Source organism: Hemibagrus wyckioides, linkage group LG22 (assembly GCF_019097595.1).
Source record: "Hemibagrus wyckioides isolate EC202008001 linkage group LG22, SWU_Hwy_1.0, whole genome shotgun sequence".
Taxonomy (NCBI): domain Eukaryota; kingdom Metazoa; phylum Chordata; class Actinopteri; order Siluriformes; family Bagridae; genus Hemibagrus; species Hemibagrus wyckioides.
This window is the reverse complement of record NC_080731.1, coordinates 15,390,434-15,410,675: the sequence shown is the minus strand read 5'-3', so window position 1 is coordinate 15,410,675 and position 20,242 is coordinate 15,390,434. Positions and strand designations below refer to the sequence as shown.

Below are 20,242 nucleotides of genomic sequence, written 5' to 3'. Positions count from 1 at the left end.
TGCAGTTACAGATGGCAGCAAGCTTTCGGGTCAGTCCTTGAACACCTACAGTGTTGTTGGAGAGAAGGCTTGAGACTTTCTCACCTGCCTGAAGTATCAGTTTCTGAGATTTGCTAATGTACTGGGTTAACTTTTTTTTCTGTGTTCAATCATACTGGCTTGTTAGAACCTAAGCAAAATGTCCTAAGCCTAAAATGAATAATAAAATAAATCAGGATGTTGTGTTCATAAAAACTCTTCTTACAATACTTTTTAATAATATTAAATAAAGTACAAAAATATTGGTTTGCCTTTTCTTTCATTGTAAGATGTTGTTGATGCCCAAAGCACATATATGCCAATTGAATTGCTAAATCTGATAACCGTTCATATGCTTCTACTGATGAACTCAAGAATTCTTTTATGTTACCTATTTTGTTAAAGCCCTTAGCACTGAAAGAAAGAAGGAAAGAAAGATGCTATATTATCTGGTTCACCTGTTGTGTACTAACCTATTTAGATTGGATATGTTTAGAGCATCCTAGCTTTGCCTGGTGGTGTGTTTGTGTAATGCTCTTTGTGTAAAGAACTTCAAGGTAGGTTCAACAAACTGCCTGAGTGGTTTGGTTTGTCAGAAGCCTTCTGCTGTTTGCCAGATAATAGCCCCAAATTGAAACATTATATCAGCTGTTTTCTCTCAGCATGGTCCTCAAATGACTAAGATCAGGTTTTCATGTAATATTAAAAGATTACGTAGTCAAAAGGCATCTTTAAACTCTTTTGGATGTGGGTACTATAGTTCTGGTGATGAATAAAAAGCAGAATGGGACTACTGTGTGTGTTGTTGATCTTTCTGCTGCTCCCTACATGTGTGAGGGGTCACCACAGCTGATCATCTAATCCGCACAACAACTTGGCACAGGTTTAACGCAGGATGCCCTTCCTGACGCAAGACAAAAATGGGCTTGGGACCAGCACTGCATCCAGTGGCTGGGAACCAAACCCGGGCCTTCCGCATGGTAGGAGAGAAACCTATCACTGAGCCAACAATAACCTATTTGACTACTGTATGTGTGACTTATTTAAAATTACATTTGTGAGACAAGTAGTGAAGTAAACATTTAGCCTGAAGTATCTCGGTGGTTTTCGTTTTTACCAAATGAAGCTCCGGAAAGACTAAATTTGTGTACCAATTGTGTACCTCAGGAATAGTTTCATACTAGTTTAGATCCTCACCAGTATGGATAACAATATAGGACATATTTATGCTGAAGGACAGCACACTTTATTTTATTTTGGTGGCTCTAGCATTCAATTATCAGTTATGAGCAGGTGGATTTTTAAGAGGGGGGGGTATTAAAGTTAATGTTTAATAATTCATGTTATAAGCAGAAATTAAATGTGACCAAATCCCCTACTTAAAACCACACCTCATTTCATATAAGCCGATCATCACTTTGCTATACAACCAGTGGTTGCATGATTGTGAGGTCTTTGTAGAAACGGATTTGTAAAGATATTGCACCACATATAGAAACTGTGTTTTTGTGATTTGGTCTTTACTGTTACTCAGGGTCATCAGTAAGCATTTTTCATTGATCATTTGCACGGTTTGAACAGTGGCCATAAAAACTGCAAAAATTGCTAGTGCATTTGTTATTTTGGGTGGGTTATGTTTCACTTGGGAAAATAGCTTACGTACTGTAGTAAACAAGTTTGATTCACTGTGTCAGAATCCCTCAATGTCAATGGCCAACAGTGGCTGATCATCCCAAACAACATACAGGGTAAGAGCTATTATTTTAACTCGCCTAGCATTGACCATAGACATTTTTTTGCTTAGCCTGTACTGCTGCTGTTTAAGTTCTTGTGCTTGGTTTTATGTCTAAGAGATTTTATTAGGTTACTTGTATTGTCACTCTTCTTGATAATTTCACAGAGCACCGTTCACAGAACACAATCTGCTTTGCTTTCATCATTATTTTCAAATAGATCTAGATCAATGTTATTTCATAGCACTTCTTTTGTAGCACATCCACTAACTGTACATCACACTGTATCATCTGGTATTGGATATTGGAACCAGGGCATTTACTTTGAATTCAAGTAAGAGTAAATGAGCTCTGTATCAGGCCAATACCAGTATAAGTATTGATGCATTCCTACTCACAAGAATATGAATTTAAAAGTGGTTCCTTCCGTGTTTTTCAATGTTCTTGAGCACGTCAAAGGAGCATGAAATTCCTAATATGGATGTTCACAATTGTTTAATGGTACAGTATATGGACACAAAATTTAATCTGATAAGTGCAAGATGTTTCAGACTTCTTTTTGAGACATATTACATAAAGAGCTGGTATCAACTGATCTTGAAAAAATGTAAGCTTTAAAAACCTGGCCGAGATTTGAGAAAACTGTGACAGTCCATCTTAGAATTTGCCAGTTTACTCCAAGATACTATGCTAACATTGATGGTTTCCTGCCTCAGTTCAAGGGAGCACATAAGACAGAGTGGACTAAAAACTTTAACCCCAAATACAATTTTAAAAACTTCCAAGGTCAAAGGATTTCTTCTCAGTGAGCATTTGTATCTATTACTAAAAACCTATAACAGAAAAAAAAACTATTCCAATTCCAAACTAGCAACAATCCACATACACTTTTTGCATCAGACAAATGAACTATTTAAGAGACCTTACACTGAGGTGGATGGGGACACTGGATTAGAAGAGGACACTGGCTAGGTTGATGATTCTATTAATAAGTTCAACTCTCACATTATGCCATCCATTAGTAAGCATGAACCTCATAATTTTAAGGGTGGATGTCATCAAAGTGTTTTGTCAAAGACACAAAAGCAACCTTCATTTGGTCTCTTGCAATGGCATTAGATTTTGTCTGTGCTGTTTTCAAACAGGATGATTGAAAGTGGTGGTCTTAGTATAATACAGCTGACCTTGTAGAAGGATTATCCTCTCATCAGTCAAGTTTTCTTCTGAAGGATGTCAGACAGCTAATTGGCACGTTAATGTGCATGTTCAGGTTACACATGATTTTAAGGCGCTGAAATGGAAACTAGTGCCAGCTGGTAATTTTTGAGATCCTTAAACTAAGTGGATTTCAGAATGGCCATGAGAGGAGTTACTTATGAACATAATTTCAGTTTTACTGGTCACTAAAACGATGTCACGAGAAAAGTAAAGACTTGTGAGTGATGTGTCCATGCTATTGTTTAGTGTGAAGATCTTCTACTCTTAACATTCAGCACCAATGAAATTAGAGTTCCTCTTAATAGAGACAGTCATTAAAGATATTCTTGTCACAACATATTACTTTACAAATGATCAAAAACAAATCATGTAGCAAGATGCATGTGAGAGCACCACTAGTGCATTATGGTTTCCTGAGAAAACTTGGACCAGAGTAAGAAATTTCGAACCGTTAAAGAACTGTGCTCCCTGTTTTATTATCCCTAGCAAATAAAAGGTCAGAATGAGGACCATATTTTGTATGTTGGGCTTGTTGAACACTTAGAAGTCTTGACCTATCAGTATTGCCATTGTACTTCCAGTAACCAACAAAGCCTTTGTCACATTGTCAGTATGTGTGAAATCTGAAAAGCCATGCTGAGCAACTTACCAGATAGCAATTGAGAATGCTTGAAAGGTGACTGAGAAAACAATCAAATGATTCATAAGGCAAAGTAAAACATTTCAGCTGTTGCTAAAATGCTAGATGCCTATTGCTTCTGCTTATTATTTGTTTGTTTGTTTATTTATATTATTTTTTTAAATAAAATATCATTTATACACTGTTATGGCCAGGACCCTCTGGATTTTTAAGTTTGCAATCTCCATTTCTTTGCATATGTCTATTTTCTAGTGAGTAAACAAACTTTTGAACATTGCCACACAGTTGAGTTGTCTGAGTATGACTGAAAAAACATCTTACATTTTAGAAAATCTATAAGAAAGGGTTTTTTTTTAAGCAGGTAATTGCAATTAAACAAGGTAATCTTGTGGGTGTGCAGGCTATGATCATCCAAGTCATGGCAATCTCTCTATCCAGTGTTAGAATTCTGGTTTGCTAGACTAACAAAAAAAGAGACAGATGGTGTTGACAGGCATAATTGCACAGCTTAGTTAGTTGCCTGAGTTTCAAAATGAACTGTTATATATGACCTCCATATAACAAGCTGTTTAAAGAGGTTGCAAGAAAGCAGATGTGCTCAGTTTAACCCTAAAATTGACCTTGTTGGCTGTGTACACCATTAGTGAGTTTAAAATGAGGTGGTGGATCATTGACTTTTTTGCTTGGTGCTCTAGGAGATCCTGTGAAAAATGATGATATAAATTCTGATAAGTGCTGAGATAGTTTGGCCCAAAATCCCAATAATGACCGCTAAATCGACATAGAAATGGTTTTGTAGTGGACAGCCTCTGGGTTTAAACGCTGTTGAAAACCTGTGGTCTGAATTGATGTTCACATACGATACAAGTTTTAATTAAAGTGGAAGTGAAGATTTCTGACTGAAATTGCAGCCATTGGAAATGACTAGCAGATTGATGTGAATGGCATTTGAAATGTAGCAACAGTCTAAAATGTAAATCAAAACCAAGCTGCACTCGGTCACCAGATCTGCATGCATACTAGTGAAGAAGTTGAAATAAGAGCAACGCTGCAGTACTAAGTATTCTAAATAGGATATCCTCTCGTCAACAAAACAACTGCACTGTCACTGACCAGTTGTCTTGTAAAAATACATTTTAAAATGCACTAAGGGAACAAAGACAATAGTAGAGAAGACAAATATATGGTGAATTTTCCCCCCTGAGGGAGACACCAAACCATAACTCTTCATCCCATAGCATATAAATCATGCTCCCTAAGAAGTAGGCAGGAAGAGACTTACAGAGTGCTGGCTCAGCACCAAGGGGACCAAGAGCAGCACAGAGCCTGTCTTGGCTTAACATTGTATATAACATTGTGTTTTGAATGCTGTATATATTGCTTATTATCATATTTCAGTCATGTAACCCCCAAAACACACTCTCACTATAGCAAATCTATTTTCATCATTTTGTATTAATAAAGTTCTAAGATGTTAAACCAATATCTATTCCTAAATTCAGTTTGCAGCTGTTTACTGTGTGTGTGTGTGTGTGTTACTGAAACATTTATTTTAAAAGAAATTTCCATTACCCACATACACACTGTCAAACCTTTGCAGTTTTGTCTATTTGTCTATCTTAATTTGTTATGCAGATAGATAGATAGATAGATAGACAGACAGACAGACAGACAGACAGACAGACAGACAGACATGCAGGCAGGCAGACACAGAAAGATAAACAGTCCACATGGAGAAATCATTGAGTAACACTTCATTTAAACTACATTCGCAAAGACAGCATGTAAAAACAGGTACAAATGTTGACATGAATCAATTCTCACCCAAACATTTTTGTATTGTTTGTTTTGCTTTGTTTTTGGTCAGATATTGAACTAATCACCCAACTGTGGTCTTTTCATTTTTCATTCATTCAGCAAACAAGCATGATAGACTCAGACATTTACAGAACTAGGCATAGGAAGGAACAGAGAGAGAGAGAGAGAGAGAGAGAGAGAGAAATTATTTATGTCTGTCCCACCACAGACCCAGGCACACAGACACCCTTACAGTGAGCTGCACTAATATAACACTCTGCAGTGCTCCAGAAGAAACTAGATTCACAGCTTGTATTGCATTAACTGTCAGCATGACAAGCAGAAACCAATTCTGCTAGATACAGTTGGTCTCATTCCCATCTAGAGTAAATGTGTTGTATATTCATAGAGGAACCTGTACATGCCATAATGCCTAGTTCATTATGTTCTTGAGGCTTGCACTGCACCTTAATGAGTAGGTACCTAGAATGAGTATGTCGGTGCGCTGTCTTCCTTACTGTCTCATGTGTGGTTCAGGATGTATGTATCTTTGCAGCAGGCGTGTTTCCCACGTTGCACCACTGCTGTCCCAACACCTATCTAAAAAAATGATCTGTGTCCAGTCTTTTCTCTTTCCCCCACTGCTTTTCCCTTCCCTCCCCATTGCTGCCTTGTTCCCTCTCCCCACGCTCCATCTGTCCACCCCCTTACCTTGCGCTTTTTGTCCCGTGAGCGACTCCTCTTCTTCACTCTCTCCTCCTCCTTTTCTTTCCTCTCTTGCTCAGCAAGAGCCTCTAAATCCTTGTTCTTACGCAGGTGTTTGGCGGCTTGTGCCATGGCCGGTGGTCCAGGACTCGGCTGCTGGGTCTGTGCTGGTGCAAGTGTGTGCCACCGGAGAGTGCTGCGTTGCTTCTGCTACGCAGCCCCGCAGCGGCCAAATGAGCCTGCCCACCCTCCTTTGTCGGTTCCCTCTCTCACACTCTTACTGTCTGTCTCTGACTCTCTCTCTCTTTTTCTCTCTCTCTTGCTCTCTCGTTTGTGCTGCAGGGGTTGTCAGGCAGGCTGAGCCACAAACCGTTTAGTGAGCGTAATGCTGCCGCAGCACAATGCATTTCTCTCTCTCTATGTCTCAAAACCTTGCTCACTCACACCCTACTGTATTTTCCTGCAGCTCTCTCTCTCTCGCTCTCTCTCTCTCGTGTCTGTTTCATATATGTTTGCGCAGATGAGCAACAGTAAGTGTGAAGGCATTAGATGTTCTCTGGCATGTTCTCTCTTACTTTGCTGCTTTACTTTGCTTACTTTCCTCCACACCTCTCTGCTGTTTTTGCTGAGCATGACCGTTAAATCATATGGAAGCAATAGGCACTAAACATTTAGACATAAATTTGACACAGAATTATCAGTGGACCAAATCTGTGTCATTAACCATCTCTCTGGGGATCCTTCTATGCTGCTTGTTACGGGATGCAGCACACAGTTTTCTGAGCACACGGGAGGAATAGGGGGAGGGGTGGTGGTGTCACGACAGTAATCTTGCCTCCCTTCATCCTGCTGTGTTGTTTCAGTCCCCCACCCAATACACAACTCTCACCTACCTCAGACGCAGTAATACGAACCTGTAAGGTCTGTGTGTGCAAGGATGTGTGCATGTATATGGAGGAGTGCAATGAGGTCTTGTGTGTGTGTGTGTGTGTGTGTGTGTGTGTGCTACAGACATAGCAATTCAATCTACACAGAAATGGTAAAATGAAAATGTATGCAGGTCTCTCTCTCGCTCAGTTCCATTCAAAAATGCTTTGTTAATGTGACAAATATTAACATAGTTGTTGCTATATTGCTAAAGCCTGCCTAAGAGAAAATTAGAAGAGAAAAAAGATACAAATATTCAAAAACAGTCAAGAGAAACAGAGACAGCTTCATTTGTTGTCCTTCTCAGACTTTCTCAGCTGTGTGTATGAATCCTGCACCACCTATTGCTACATATACGGTTATCCATGGCTCCTTCTGCTTCTCATTCACTCACCAGTGCTGCTGATGCAGGCAAAAGGCTTCCTCTCTCCTTCTCATGCTGCAACAGAAAAATAACATATAAAAAAGCCTAACATAAGAGATATTCCTTTGTGTAAGAGTGGATTTAGACAAAGGAATAGCATTTTGAAAAGTGCTTATAATACATGCCATTAATTATGCATGGTCTCAGACACACCTCTGTGCTGCAGATTTTTTTATGGAAATCAATTAATTTATTTATCTTTACAGCAGTAAATATTTCTCTCCTCTGAAACTATTCACTGTGAACTGTATTAGTAATCCTCAGCATAACAGTGAGGGTTAATTTGCATAACAGCTGCTGTTTGAATGAAATCTAGCATTGCATCATAAAAATCGAGCGTGAACATCTGTGCTCTCATGGCTAGTTTTGTAAATGACAAAAAAAACGTAAAGAACCCAGGACATGGCTGCCAACATTTATTTTAAATCCTGCATTTCTCAACTCAGCAGTTAAGGCAGGACGTTGTACAGCATAGTATTAAAAATCAATGAGCTTGTTTGACTGTCAGGCAAAAGTGCTGAGGGCATGAGCCCTCTAGTGGCATAACTAGCATTTCACTATCAGTGGTAAAAAAGAAGCACAACTAAGCCTAAAGAATATGACATTAAAAAGGCACCATTAGAAATCATTTACTGGTATCAGAGTAAAGATAGCTATAGTTACAGAATAAAAATCTATTTTCAAGTATTATTCTAGGTTCTAATTCTCAGTATTAATGCAATAAAATTATTATTTCAACTTTTTTTATTTAGGCTCCTGCATGCATATAACAAATCCCTTATCTTTAAAATGTACTGATGATGTTGATTTATGTAGCTGAACACAATGACAGTTGGAAACTGGAAATCAAAAATTGATCAGTATTAATTTATCTTCTTAGCACAGGTAAAGGTTGCCCTGGGGGACTATTCTCTGAGCTACTGTTCTGCCCTGTATTACCTCTCACACTACTCATAGTTCCCTAATAAAACTACTGTATAATGTAAAAAGTATGTTGACTCCCATCCTAATTACTGAGTTCAGGTGTTCCAGCTGTTACTAACAGGTGCATAAAATCAAGCATGTAGCCGTCATGAAATGATTTTCCATAGCCAAGCAGCTGCATGGCAAGAAGCATCAATTGGAGTGGGGTAAAGCACTCTGTCACTGGACTCAGGAGCAGTGAAAATCTGTTCTCTGGAGCAATGAATCTCACTTCATTATCTGGTAGTCCAATGGATAAATCTGGGTTTGGCAGATACCATATTACCTACTGGACAAACATAGTGCCAACAGTCATGGGATAATGATCTGGGGCCGGGGCTTCCAGTTAGGGGAATGCCTTTTCCTGTTCTGGCATGACCTGTTTGCAAAGTAATGTCCATAAAGACATGTTTTGACTAGTTTGGTGTTGAGGAAATCCAGTGGCCTGCACTGACCACAACCATCCATCCATTCACTATATTGCTTATTCTACTGGGTAGCAGGAAACCTGGAGCCTATCCCAGGAAACTTGGGGTACAAGGCAGGGTACACCCTGGACAGGATTATATCTATATCTATATAGCTAAATACTTCAATTCCTGCACTTGTTTAATTTGGAGGAGGTGAGCATTGGCCTGTGAATAAGCAGAGCAATAGCACAGCTGTAAATAAAACATTGCAATCCACACAACATAAAGACATACAGTAGAGGACAAATTTGTTGGTGCACATCTCGCTGGCACATTTGTGACCACGCCAGCAAGTCTCAGTAATGCATCGAGAACCATGTTATCCAGAGTAACAGCAGAATAGGCATAGGACAGTAACTATGTAGAGAAGCCCCAAAGAAACTTACCAGCCAGACTGTTGCATGCCCAGAGTAAAGCACATGGGTGGATCACTGATGGTTTGAGCTGCAGTATAAAGGCATTCCCTAGGCCCACTACTTGTGCTAGATAGGTGCATCACTGACAAGAACTACCAAAGCATTCTGCAGGACCATGTGCACCCAATGGTTCAAACATTGTACCTTGAAGGTAGTGATGTGTATCAGTATTATAATGCACCAATATGCACAGCAAAACTGGTGACAGAGTGGTTTTATGAACATGAAAGTAAACATCTCCCATGGCTTGCACAGTCACCAGATCTGAATATTATCGAGCCACTTTGGGCTGTTTTGGAGGAGCGAGTCAGCTGGTGACTAGTGACAACTAGTTCTGTAAAAAGAATGGCTCAAAATCCCTCTAGCCACTGTGTAGGTCATTTCCAAGACTAACTGATAATTGATGCTATGTGTATGTATATGTGTGTGTGTATATATATATATATATATGTATATATATATGTATATATATATATATATATATATATATATATATATATATATATGTATGTATATGTATGTATATATATATATATATATATATATATATATATATATATATATACATATATATATATATATATATATGTATGTGTATATATATATATATGTATATATATATATATATGTATATATATATATATAAGGCTATATATATATATATATATATATATATATATATATATATATATATATATATATATATATATATATATGTATATATATATATATATATATATATATATAAATGTATATATATGTATATGTGTGTGTGATAACAATCAAAGTGATTAGACCTGTGTCAAGTCAGGGCCACTCCCTTAATCCAAGAACATCATCTAGTCCATGTTTTGATCTGTGGTGTCAAAAGCTGCACTAAGGTCAAGCAGCACAAGCAAGGAGACACATCTCTGATTTAAGGCCAGTAGTGGGTCATTTATCACTTTAGCTTGTGCTGTCTCTCTTCAGCTCCTCACGAGGATCAAATCCTGACTGGGAGATCTTATTATTCTTATTCATCTGCAAATATGAGCATAACTGCTGTGCTACAACAGTTTCTAGGATCTTTAAGATTACGTTAGTCTTCTTATAAAGTTATAAGACTTCTTATAAAACTTATAAAGGGCCTATAAAGGGACAAGGATGTTTTTTAATCAGGTGTAATCAACTATAGCTACATTATCTAGAGTGTAGAATAACATTGACTCTAAATATTCAGTTAACCTTCAGACAATCAGAATACTAAAAATTTTTTGGGGTCAAATGCCATCCAATCAAGGTTGAAAACTAGGAGATTACTGATAAATCTGTGTGTACAGCAACTCCAGCTCCATACACCACCCAGCTCTGCTTCTGACATTGCTAGCCAAAACTTTGCTTTAGAAAAATTCTCTTAAATAATGAAACTGCATCAGAATGAGATATTGAAAAAATAAGTGAAAATAATAATTTATACATTAATAATTGTCCGTAAAAGCACAAAAATAGTCATAGTGCCTATTAGGTGATGAATTCTGTATTACATTAATGGACCTTCCTACTCTTAATCAATTCTTCATTCAATTTAATGTAAACTTGTCCCTCGTGCCTGTTCTGTGGTAGTTGGAGTTAATGGTAAGGAATATCAGTATTTAACAGTAATGTCATTATCTTCTTTAAAATTGCTATATGGGCTCTCATGGCCATACATTTTATTATTATTATTTTTATTTTATTTTTTTTAACAAAAAGAACTGTGTATAAAGTTGAGGGCAGATATTAACATTATTAATTGCCTTTTTAATGTATTTTTCCAGGGCCAAATTCTCAGGGGTTGACAAAGGATAGATTTTGGCTTCAGGGGAACTAGACCCCAGTAACAGATCAATGGCATAATCCCAAGTTCAGTGAGGAATACACATATTAAAGGTTTCTGAATCATCAGGGGTTTCATCAAGTGATTAACTTTTGACAAGGAAAGAATTTGCAGGTTTTGAGACTTCAGACTTCATTATGTTATTATCATTAACTGAGGTATTTTAATCAAAGCACACTTCTTTTTAGTTAAAAGTTGTGATGAAAGTGGTGACCAGAAGGGAGTTTCATAGTGTGAGGAATGATTGATTTGTGGACCTCACTGGCTTATCCAAGTGCTCTGATGAAAAGGGTGGTGAGAAGGTCATAGTGAGAATGTGGAGGTTTTGCAACAATGGCATGGCTAATGAAGTTTCCTGTGGCAGCTGAGGCCATCATATCTGAAAGTGAGTATTAAAGTGATATTTTGTGGTTGGCATATTTGCTCGACTTCAGGCTGAATAGTGTGCAATGTGGCTTGTCTGTTACATGGTACGTGTTGCAGGTTTCTTGCTGCATGCTGCCTGCTGCCATAATTCAAAATTCTATTGTTAAGTAAACACTGAGTGGTTACTTTGTAAGATGTAAAAAATTTGGGAACCTTCATCTCAGCCAGCAACAAAATTAGAAATTAGGCTTCAGAGTGCAATAGATGATTCTACTATGTCCAAAGACCAGGTTTTGGTTTTCCCCAAAAAGAAAGTGCATTTTATCAATCTTTGTGCAAAATATTTGGGCAGTAAAGACTATAGACAATACCATGGAGACTGTACAATAGTGTGAGTAAACCTTGACAAAGATCCAGCATAATTCTCAGGAGCCACATCAGACTCCACAAAAAAGGAAGGGATGTGTACTACCTGATATAATGGCAGCTCCCATTAGTGTCACTGATGGTGGCATGTTTTCCTATGAGGGCAGATTTTAAAATGGATACAGAACTCTGTGGACCAGCTTAAAACACTTTATCCACACACTTCTCTTGCTGAGAGAATCAGGACTCCAGCACTGTTGGAAGCACGGTAAGAGAAAAAAAATCTTCTGTAGTAAACCTAACTATAGCTATGGTAACAATGCAGTATTCAGGAGGTACTGCAGATGAAACTGTAACTACATATCATGTGGCAGCAGCACAGTGTATAAAATCCTGTAGACTGAATATGAATGGGGAAAATCTCTGGGACTTGATCATGATTGTTGCATCGTTGTTAGTACCAAACAGACTGGTTTGCATATTTCAGAAACTGTTAAGCTCTGGGATTTTCACACAACAACTTCTAGAGTTTACACAGAATGGTACAAAAAACAACAATACACTGAGTGAGCAATGTTTATTTGAGTGAAAATGAATTAAGATAAGAGAGTGTCAAAGGAAAATGGCCAGTTTGGTTCAAGCTGCCAGAAAGGATATAGTTACTCATTTAATCACTCTTTACCACTGTGGTGAGCAGGCATCTCGGCATGTACAAAACATCGGGCCTTTAGGTGGATGTACTAGCAGAAGACCACAGCATAAGACCACATCAGGCTTTACTCTTGTTAGCCAAGAACAGGAATCTGAGGCTAACCTCATTTTTCTGTAACATTTAACTTTTGTTAGAAGGTAATGTTTAGAAATCTAAAATGTTACTGATGCAATAACAACTCCATGTTTAAAATAATCCATATAGTAAGGAATTCATATGAAATATTTCTAGTTGTTCTTAAATATTACCCTTTGTGTAATAACTCCCTCTGCTGGCTTTGTTTGTATTACCTTTGAAGGTTAAGCTGAGATGTACTAGTATGTTCTACAGTTAAACCATCTCATAAGTATAAGCAGAGTTAAACTGTGAGAGCCAGTATTCAGTAGTCAGTGGCTGCCAAGACCAAATAATCAAATTTAACATCATATTTCAATGGTGATGATGATGAGGAGGAGGAGGAGGAGGAGGAGAGGATAATGATGACCTTATAGACATAATGTAATGAAAAGCATATAATAGACAAGTATTTATGTAAAAGGATGACTGAGCACTGCCTCCTTATATCCTGTGTAGTTGCATCGTCTGACCAGAAGATGGATTCCTATTCACGCCAAACTCATAACATTCCTCTACAGTCCACAATGTGAGGAATTAAGAAGCCCATTGCATCTTATACTAGGTTATATTTAAACAACACCAACAACAACCACAAAGTATAATTAGACTACAACTATTTAAAAAATAATGTTTCTGGTTTTTACTTGAAACCACTTTCATGGACACGCTTGACACGTGTTTACTTTGTTTCAAACATAAGTAAAAATGTAAAAAAAAAAAAAAAATACCCATATATTTTCATATAAAGTCATATATTCACATTTAACCGTTATATTTATATAAACATGTAAATATTTCGCATGTAAAGCTGCTTTGAAAAAGTTAATTTAATTATTGTTTAATTATTAATTTTAATTATTATTATCTATTCTGTTCTTTTTGCCAGGCATTATCCTGTTAGATAGGTAAGGCTGAGGGCTTGGCTTTAATGTCAATGTTAAAAAAAAAAAATAAACAAACTTATTTGCAAATTGTGGAGGAAGGGGCGTGGTCAAGCGCCGGTTTGTGAATGGAGGGTGGAGCTGGCAAAAGTGGAAAGGATGCGCACCTGAGTGGGATGTTACTAACTAGTGTTCAGATAAAACAGCACAGTGTATGTGTGTTTGTCTCTATCTATCTATCTATCTATCTATCTATCTATCTATCTATCTATCTATCTATCTATCTATCTATCTATCTATCTATCCACACACACACACACACAGTCACTGAATGTGTCTAGTGAGGTAAAATCGCTGAAAGCTGAAAAAGGAAACCAGAAACAATAAGAAACAATGCCTCTTGTCACTTAATTCATTCATTTAAGCAATAACATTTAAAGTGAAAAGTGAGGACATTTTTGGACAAAGGCAATCCTTGTTTTGCATGTTTTAAAACCATTTAATTTACTTTTATCTAAATTATTACTGGTCATTGGACCATTAATGGATAACTTATGGTGACATAATGATTTTCAAAAGATTTTAAGTGTGGGTCGTTTCCTCAGGGAAATCAGAAAACAGCAAGCTCTGCATCTGTTGTCACAGATGTATTTCAGTGTGTTCAAGTCTGTTGCATCTCTACGGCAGGGGACAGCATTGAGTCAGTATGAAGCTTCTCACCTGTTCAACCCATAACCTAGAAAAACTGAGCATAGAAGATCATTTCAAAATGAGTCACGGCCCTACATATGCACACTAATAAGTGATAAATGAATATCTGACAATTTACATAAAACATATGACTTATTGAAGTATTCATGCATTTGTTACTGAGGTAAATGAAATACTGGATCCGGATGTGGTAAATTCCAGCAGATAAACAGGGTCTTAATTTGATCAGCAATCAAATATCCACACACACACACACACGCACACACACACACACACACACACACACACATATATATACACACAGGCAGCAGGTGCTTCTTCTTGAGCTTTAATTACATGATCTCTGATTCATCTAATTGATATGCTAATGAGAATGTAATTAATGCATGAGAGAAAACATTCGCACCCCTATTAATTAATGGATTTATTTGATCATATATACCCTGCATATTTAATTATAGACTGCACTTCAGAGTCTGGTTCAAAAATGTTTTTAACATTTTTTTTTTCAGTTTGAGGCTTTATTTTAGTAGGATTAACTCATATGGATGCAATTGTTAGCTATAAAATGTTTTAATAAGGTTTTACTTCATCCTTGGACTGTTTTTGCCAGTTAGCATTGCTGCCTCACTTTTCCATGGTCTCTGAGATTAGTTTAATGTGTATGCAGGGTGTTGCATCTTCTCCCTGTGTCCGTTTGGGCTTCTTCCAGGCTCTCCAGATTCATCCTACCTCACAGAATCCCAGCCCATGCTGTTGCTGTCCTTCTGCTTGGATCTTCATTTACCTGAAGTAAATCTTCCCTGAGGTTTTTCTTTGCCATATTTGTCACTTGTTTGCTTGCTTGTTTGGGTATTTAAAGATACATCTTGATTTCTGTGAAACTGTGATGTCCATTGTTAAATGTTTCAATTCAGATGAAACAAAATATTGAACTGAATTGAGTTCTGAACTGAACTGTGTGTGCATGATGCCCTGTAATGGAATGGTCTTGTACTATTCCCACCTCACAAACACTCTATCTGCGATAGGATAGGATCTGGATTTATAAACTGTTTTTACAGTAGGGAGTTTTGTTGTGTGTTTATCTGATTAAGCGGTAACACCAGGGAAACTAGGTGCCAGGATGATTCCCACAGGCCAATGCACATGTGGCCTCAGAAGTGTGGAGTTAGTGTGGAGGCAATATCACCTGTAGCTTCATAAAGGACAAGAGAGTTACTTAATTTACCTTTTCTGATCCTAGTTGCCTGGTTAGTCATGCAGATGGATGTTTCTGTTATGGTTTGTTGTGTCCAGTTCAGCAAAAAGAACAGGTGGATACATTCAATAAATTTGGTTTTGTTGATACACAATACTGTGGAAGGATGCCATATTAGCCATAATGTGCAACTTAAAACAATTTATTACAAAGCATGGGCTTCTTCTTTTGTCCACCATTCTGAAGACACGGGACAGTGTATAACATTCGAATATCAGTAATGTATTTCCATATGATGCTGTATTCATCCATGATATCCTACAGCAAATGTTTTACACCTTTACTACACAATAAATCCAGCTCAAAAAAAGCCTTTTATTATTGAGCTGGATTCTTGCTTATTCACAGCTTTTGATAAATATATCCCTATTGACTTGGCCTCATATTCCATGTTGTACCAAGTGGGTAGCCACAAATAACCATGGTCATGCATTCAGAGTCTGCATTTCTTGAAAGTTGAAGATGGACACAACCCCATATGCAAAGAATCAACAACTTTGGGACAGATGTGGCTTAACAATTGCAAATAATGCAATCAGTGATTTAGCAGCTAAGACTATATAATTGAGGGGCTTGAAATCAGAGGCTAAGGTTTCCTCACAGCTCAATTGTCAGTCATCTTTTCCACTGCTTATCAAATAAGCACAAGGTTGCTATGTCTGCAACCCTGTCTAGGAGATTCAATCAGGCTGATAATAACCTTCCATCTGAGCTGCCACATTTATCTCTGGTTTCAGCATTGTCTGAAGAAAGGTCTAGTTCTGCCCCTGCCAGGCTCTAAACTAAACATGGCACCCATGGAGGCAGCCCAAATAGAGTTGGATGGTACAATGCAACATACAATACTGGTCCTGGATAGGACAATGCAGGTTTCAAAATCACAAAGCCAAAAAAGCTAAACGGACCATTTGCGTGACACTGTTAGGTTACAACAATCTGGTTTAGTAGTTCAACACCCACAAGGGGCCTGCCTGCCTCTCACTAAGCTTGGTGGAGGAAAACTCACAGACACTTAAGACCTTGTCTATCCCGTGGGGTGGACAGTTAAATCTGCATTCTTTTCTGAATGAAATTTGTGTGCTCTGTCTCCAAACCCAGCCCTTGACAACTGATTGTTTGTTACAATAACTCAAGTGTTACATATGGGTTTAGCCAGAAGGTATGCACTAAAACAAATAGTAATATATTCTTACAGTTTATCAGTTTTATTTCATATATTCCATTAAATTTAACGTATTATAGCACTTACAATAGACATTGTCACAAAGCAGAAATCCAGATATAAATGTCGATTTAGATCCCTAATGAGCAAGCCAGAGGCAACTGTGGCATGAAAAAAAGAAGAAACCTTGAGAGGACCCAGACACAAAAGTGAACACATCCTCTTCTGGCTATCACCTGCAATTCTGAGTTCTTACTATTCCACAACTGTACATTAGTATGTTGAAAGAATCTTCAGTACAAGCATCTGGGTCATCTTTTCTGACATCACCGCTTTAGATTTAAGTCTATGATACCCAATTGAAGTTATTCTGTGTATGAATAAGGCTTCAGGCAGCATCTAAAACATCCCAGTTTACCAGAACTTACTAAAAATCAATTTTTTCCATCAAAAATAAAGTGTAAAATAAAAAAAATCCAAAGTAGTAAATCTTGCTAATAAAAAGCACTCTGCATGAATTTGTTTGCTTCCCACCTAATAAATTATACTGTACGTCTAAAAGAGTTCCCAATAAAAACAGCTATTTTTATATAAATTATTCAAATATAGCCAAGTAATGCAGTCATGAATGATCATTATTGAGAAATGTTTTTAGCATGCTGTCTTTATGAAGCACTAATACACTGGAAGTCCATAAACTACTGAATTGTCCAGACCTGTTAAACTTATACCATGCTTTGTTTCCTCTGCTAGTAATTTATTTATATTCTTTCTCTCACACACAATAGATTTAATATTAGGACTATCATATGCTTTATGAGTTGGTCCTATTTCAGTATTAGCATTTAAAAAAAATATAAAAAATAAATTTAAATAGAAATGTGTCAACTGCATGACCACCAGGTACCAATAACCCCTATTCCCACATCACCCTGCTCCTGTACCCCAACACACACACACACACACACACACACAGTGCACAACTGATGCACTTAGCGGATCTAATAACATTACATCAAGCAAGTCACTGTTAAGTTGGTTAAGTGAGAAAGCCCTTGCTTAACGCCTCACAGACCGGGGGCTTGGCTGAACCCCCAGAGTGATTGATGGCCTAACAGAAGCCAGGTCAATTAGCCGGTGGCTTTTCCTCCATACGTACTGTTGGGGGCTGCCGTCCGTCCCACTGCTGCTGCTGTCAAACAACACCAGTTTAATTTATCACCCAGCCAAAAGCTTCACCTTAGTGTACATTGCAATTACAAATGGGCAAGTGTTCACATAAAACAATTGTAAGCTGGTGAAGATAGAGAACAAAGGCTAAGTTTATTAGATGGCTTGACTTTTTTGCTTGAATTTTAAGAGACATATAATGCCATGATAATTATTATGGATTGGTTATGAAATTCAAGGACAGACAGGTGAGGAAAAAAAAAAAAAAACATATTAAAGGCTAAAATATAGTAACACTTTTCGTTTAGTACTTTTAACAACAGACATGATCACAAACCTGCTGGAAAGAAATTGCTGTATGGATGCAGATTTCGATCCATACTCCAGAAGCAAGCCAGAAGCTACAGTGGCAAGAAAAAAACTCTCTGAGATGAAGATTCTTCTAACATGTAGAAACCTTTAGAGAAACCAAAAGAGAAGTTCTTCTGGATGTCAGTGGATTATTTTAGATGAGAGTAAAAACAAGCAAAGGTTCATCTTCCTAATAGAAATTTAATAGCCTTTAATTTTAGAATTTTCTTTCCATTCCGGGTTATGTTTATATGATGTTATTCGAATCGTTTATTATTCAACAGTTAGTTCCAGTTCATTAATTTAACTGGACAAGCGGCATTCCAAGAGTGTTTTACATTTAGTATAAACACACTGGGATGTTTTACTGTTTGTATCACTTCCCTCATCTGTGTTTGGCACGTAAACTCTAATTCTAGCACTGAAACAGTTACCACAATAGAGTTGACGACTTCATCAGTGGACATCAGTGGTAAACAAAATAAGTATTCATGATATAACTTTTGCCTTAAAATATAAAAGCTTGTCAGATGAAGATAAAAGGAGAAGGAAAGCCAGTTTCCTTTAATGGGAATGTATAATTAAATGTGAGCTTAAATAATCGGATTATTGTTCATGCTTTTCCTGCATAGTGTTAATAAGTAATACTGTTAAATTAAGAGATGTATAGATAAGAGATATATGACAACACAGAGACATATTCCAAGATGTATTTTGTGTTAATTGGAGTTGCATCATATGGACTTTCATGTGAGATACACTGAGATTATCTCAGATGTAGATAATAAGCAAGGACATAAATGTGTATTGGGTCCTTGTTGAAAATGTTTAGTAGAGACGTTGTGTGTGTGTATGTGTGTGTGTTTTGTTTTGTTTTGTTTTGTGAAATGTCCCATGAGACCGCTCCCTGTCAGTTCCATCTGTCACCCCACTCTTCTGACACCCAGGGGAGAGGGGAAGGGTGTATGGGTCCGCATAAGCTATAATGGACTACAAAAAAGGACACACTGATTGGACCAAAAGTGTGGCGAAGGGGCTTGTGCTCACAATTAAATATATTTCCCCATAGGCTGTGGCCCCTAAAGCCTTGCCTCAGAAATTCAGAGCACAAATGCATACAGTCAAACAGATGCACACACACACACACAAACATGGACAATACTGGCCATATTAGTTAAGTAGCCACATAGATAATTGAGGAAATTAACTCTACACCTCCCTTGAGGAGACAGCTCCCTTTTTTAATGCTACTGTATATTTACAGTTTGTTATAGACATTGGGACCTGCAATCTTGTGAAGATCAATCATATTCTCTGTGTTCTGGGAATTACATGTACAAAAGTGAAGAAAAAATATGAATTCAAATTAGACAATGTTAAAATGGCATGTCTGATCACTCAGCCAGATAAACCAACAAAATCAAGCCAAGGAATCATTTAGAAAGCAACATATGGCTGCTGTGCCTCTAGGCAGAAGGATGTATTAGACTGATGAGTGCCGAGGCGCTGACAACAAAGCAGAATTTAACTTGTCAAATTAGTAGAAAGAAGAGGAGGGGGAGGGTGACAGAGTCAGAGACTGAGAGAGGGAGATGACAGAGAAGGAAGAAGGAAATTGAGGCGTAGACAACAGCTTGGATTTTCATAGCAAGTGCCACTTGAAGGTGACAGAAGTAGTCAGGGACTGCATTTGTAATAACTCCTATCCTTCTGAGTGCAGTGAAAAACTTTGCTGACTCCACTGCAGCTACTGTGAGCTCTTCAGTGAAATCTGCACTCTGCGTGTGACAGTTTTTAAGTCTTGGCTGTGTGCCTCAGCAACATCTTTGCAGGTGGCGCAGCAAGTTAAGATGCTGCCTCACAGCTCCATCGTCCTCGGTTTGATACTGAGCTTAGGTGACTGACTGTAATGTCTGGGAGTTTTTCATGTTCTCCCATTATGAACACAAGTTGCCTCTGAGTTAGTTATCACACCACCC

At 37.6% G+C, this 20,242-nt stretch overlaps 1 protein-coding gene across 5 annotated transcripts in view; it reads right to left on the bottom strand.

Annotated features, from left to right (window-relative positions):
- The window catches only part of ank1a (ankyrin 1, erythrocytic a), a 96,068-nt gene extending 89,659 nt beyond the window's left edge, over window positions 1-6,409 (bottom strand). For 3 of the 5 annotated variants that reach the window (XM_058374372.1, XM_058374374.1, XM_058374375.1), the window contains exon 1: window positions 6,118-6,408. In XM_058374372.1, coding sequence (XP_058230355.1) covers window positions 6,118-6,243 — 126 coding nt within the window. In that variant the 5' untranslated portion in view covers window positions 6,244-6,408. Of the gene's footprint in view, window positions 1-6,117 lie in introns of all 5 variants that reach the window. The other 2 variants (XM_058374371.1, XM_058374373.1) reach the window with 2 other exon arrangements.
- Between the last annotated feature and the right edge of the window lie 13,833 nt (window positions 6,410-20,242).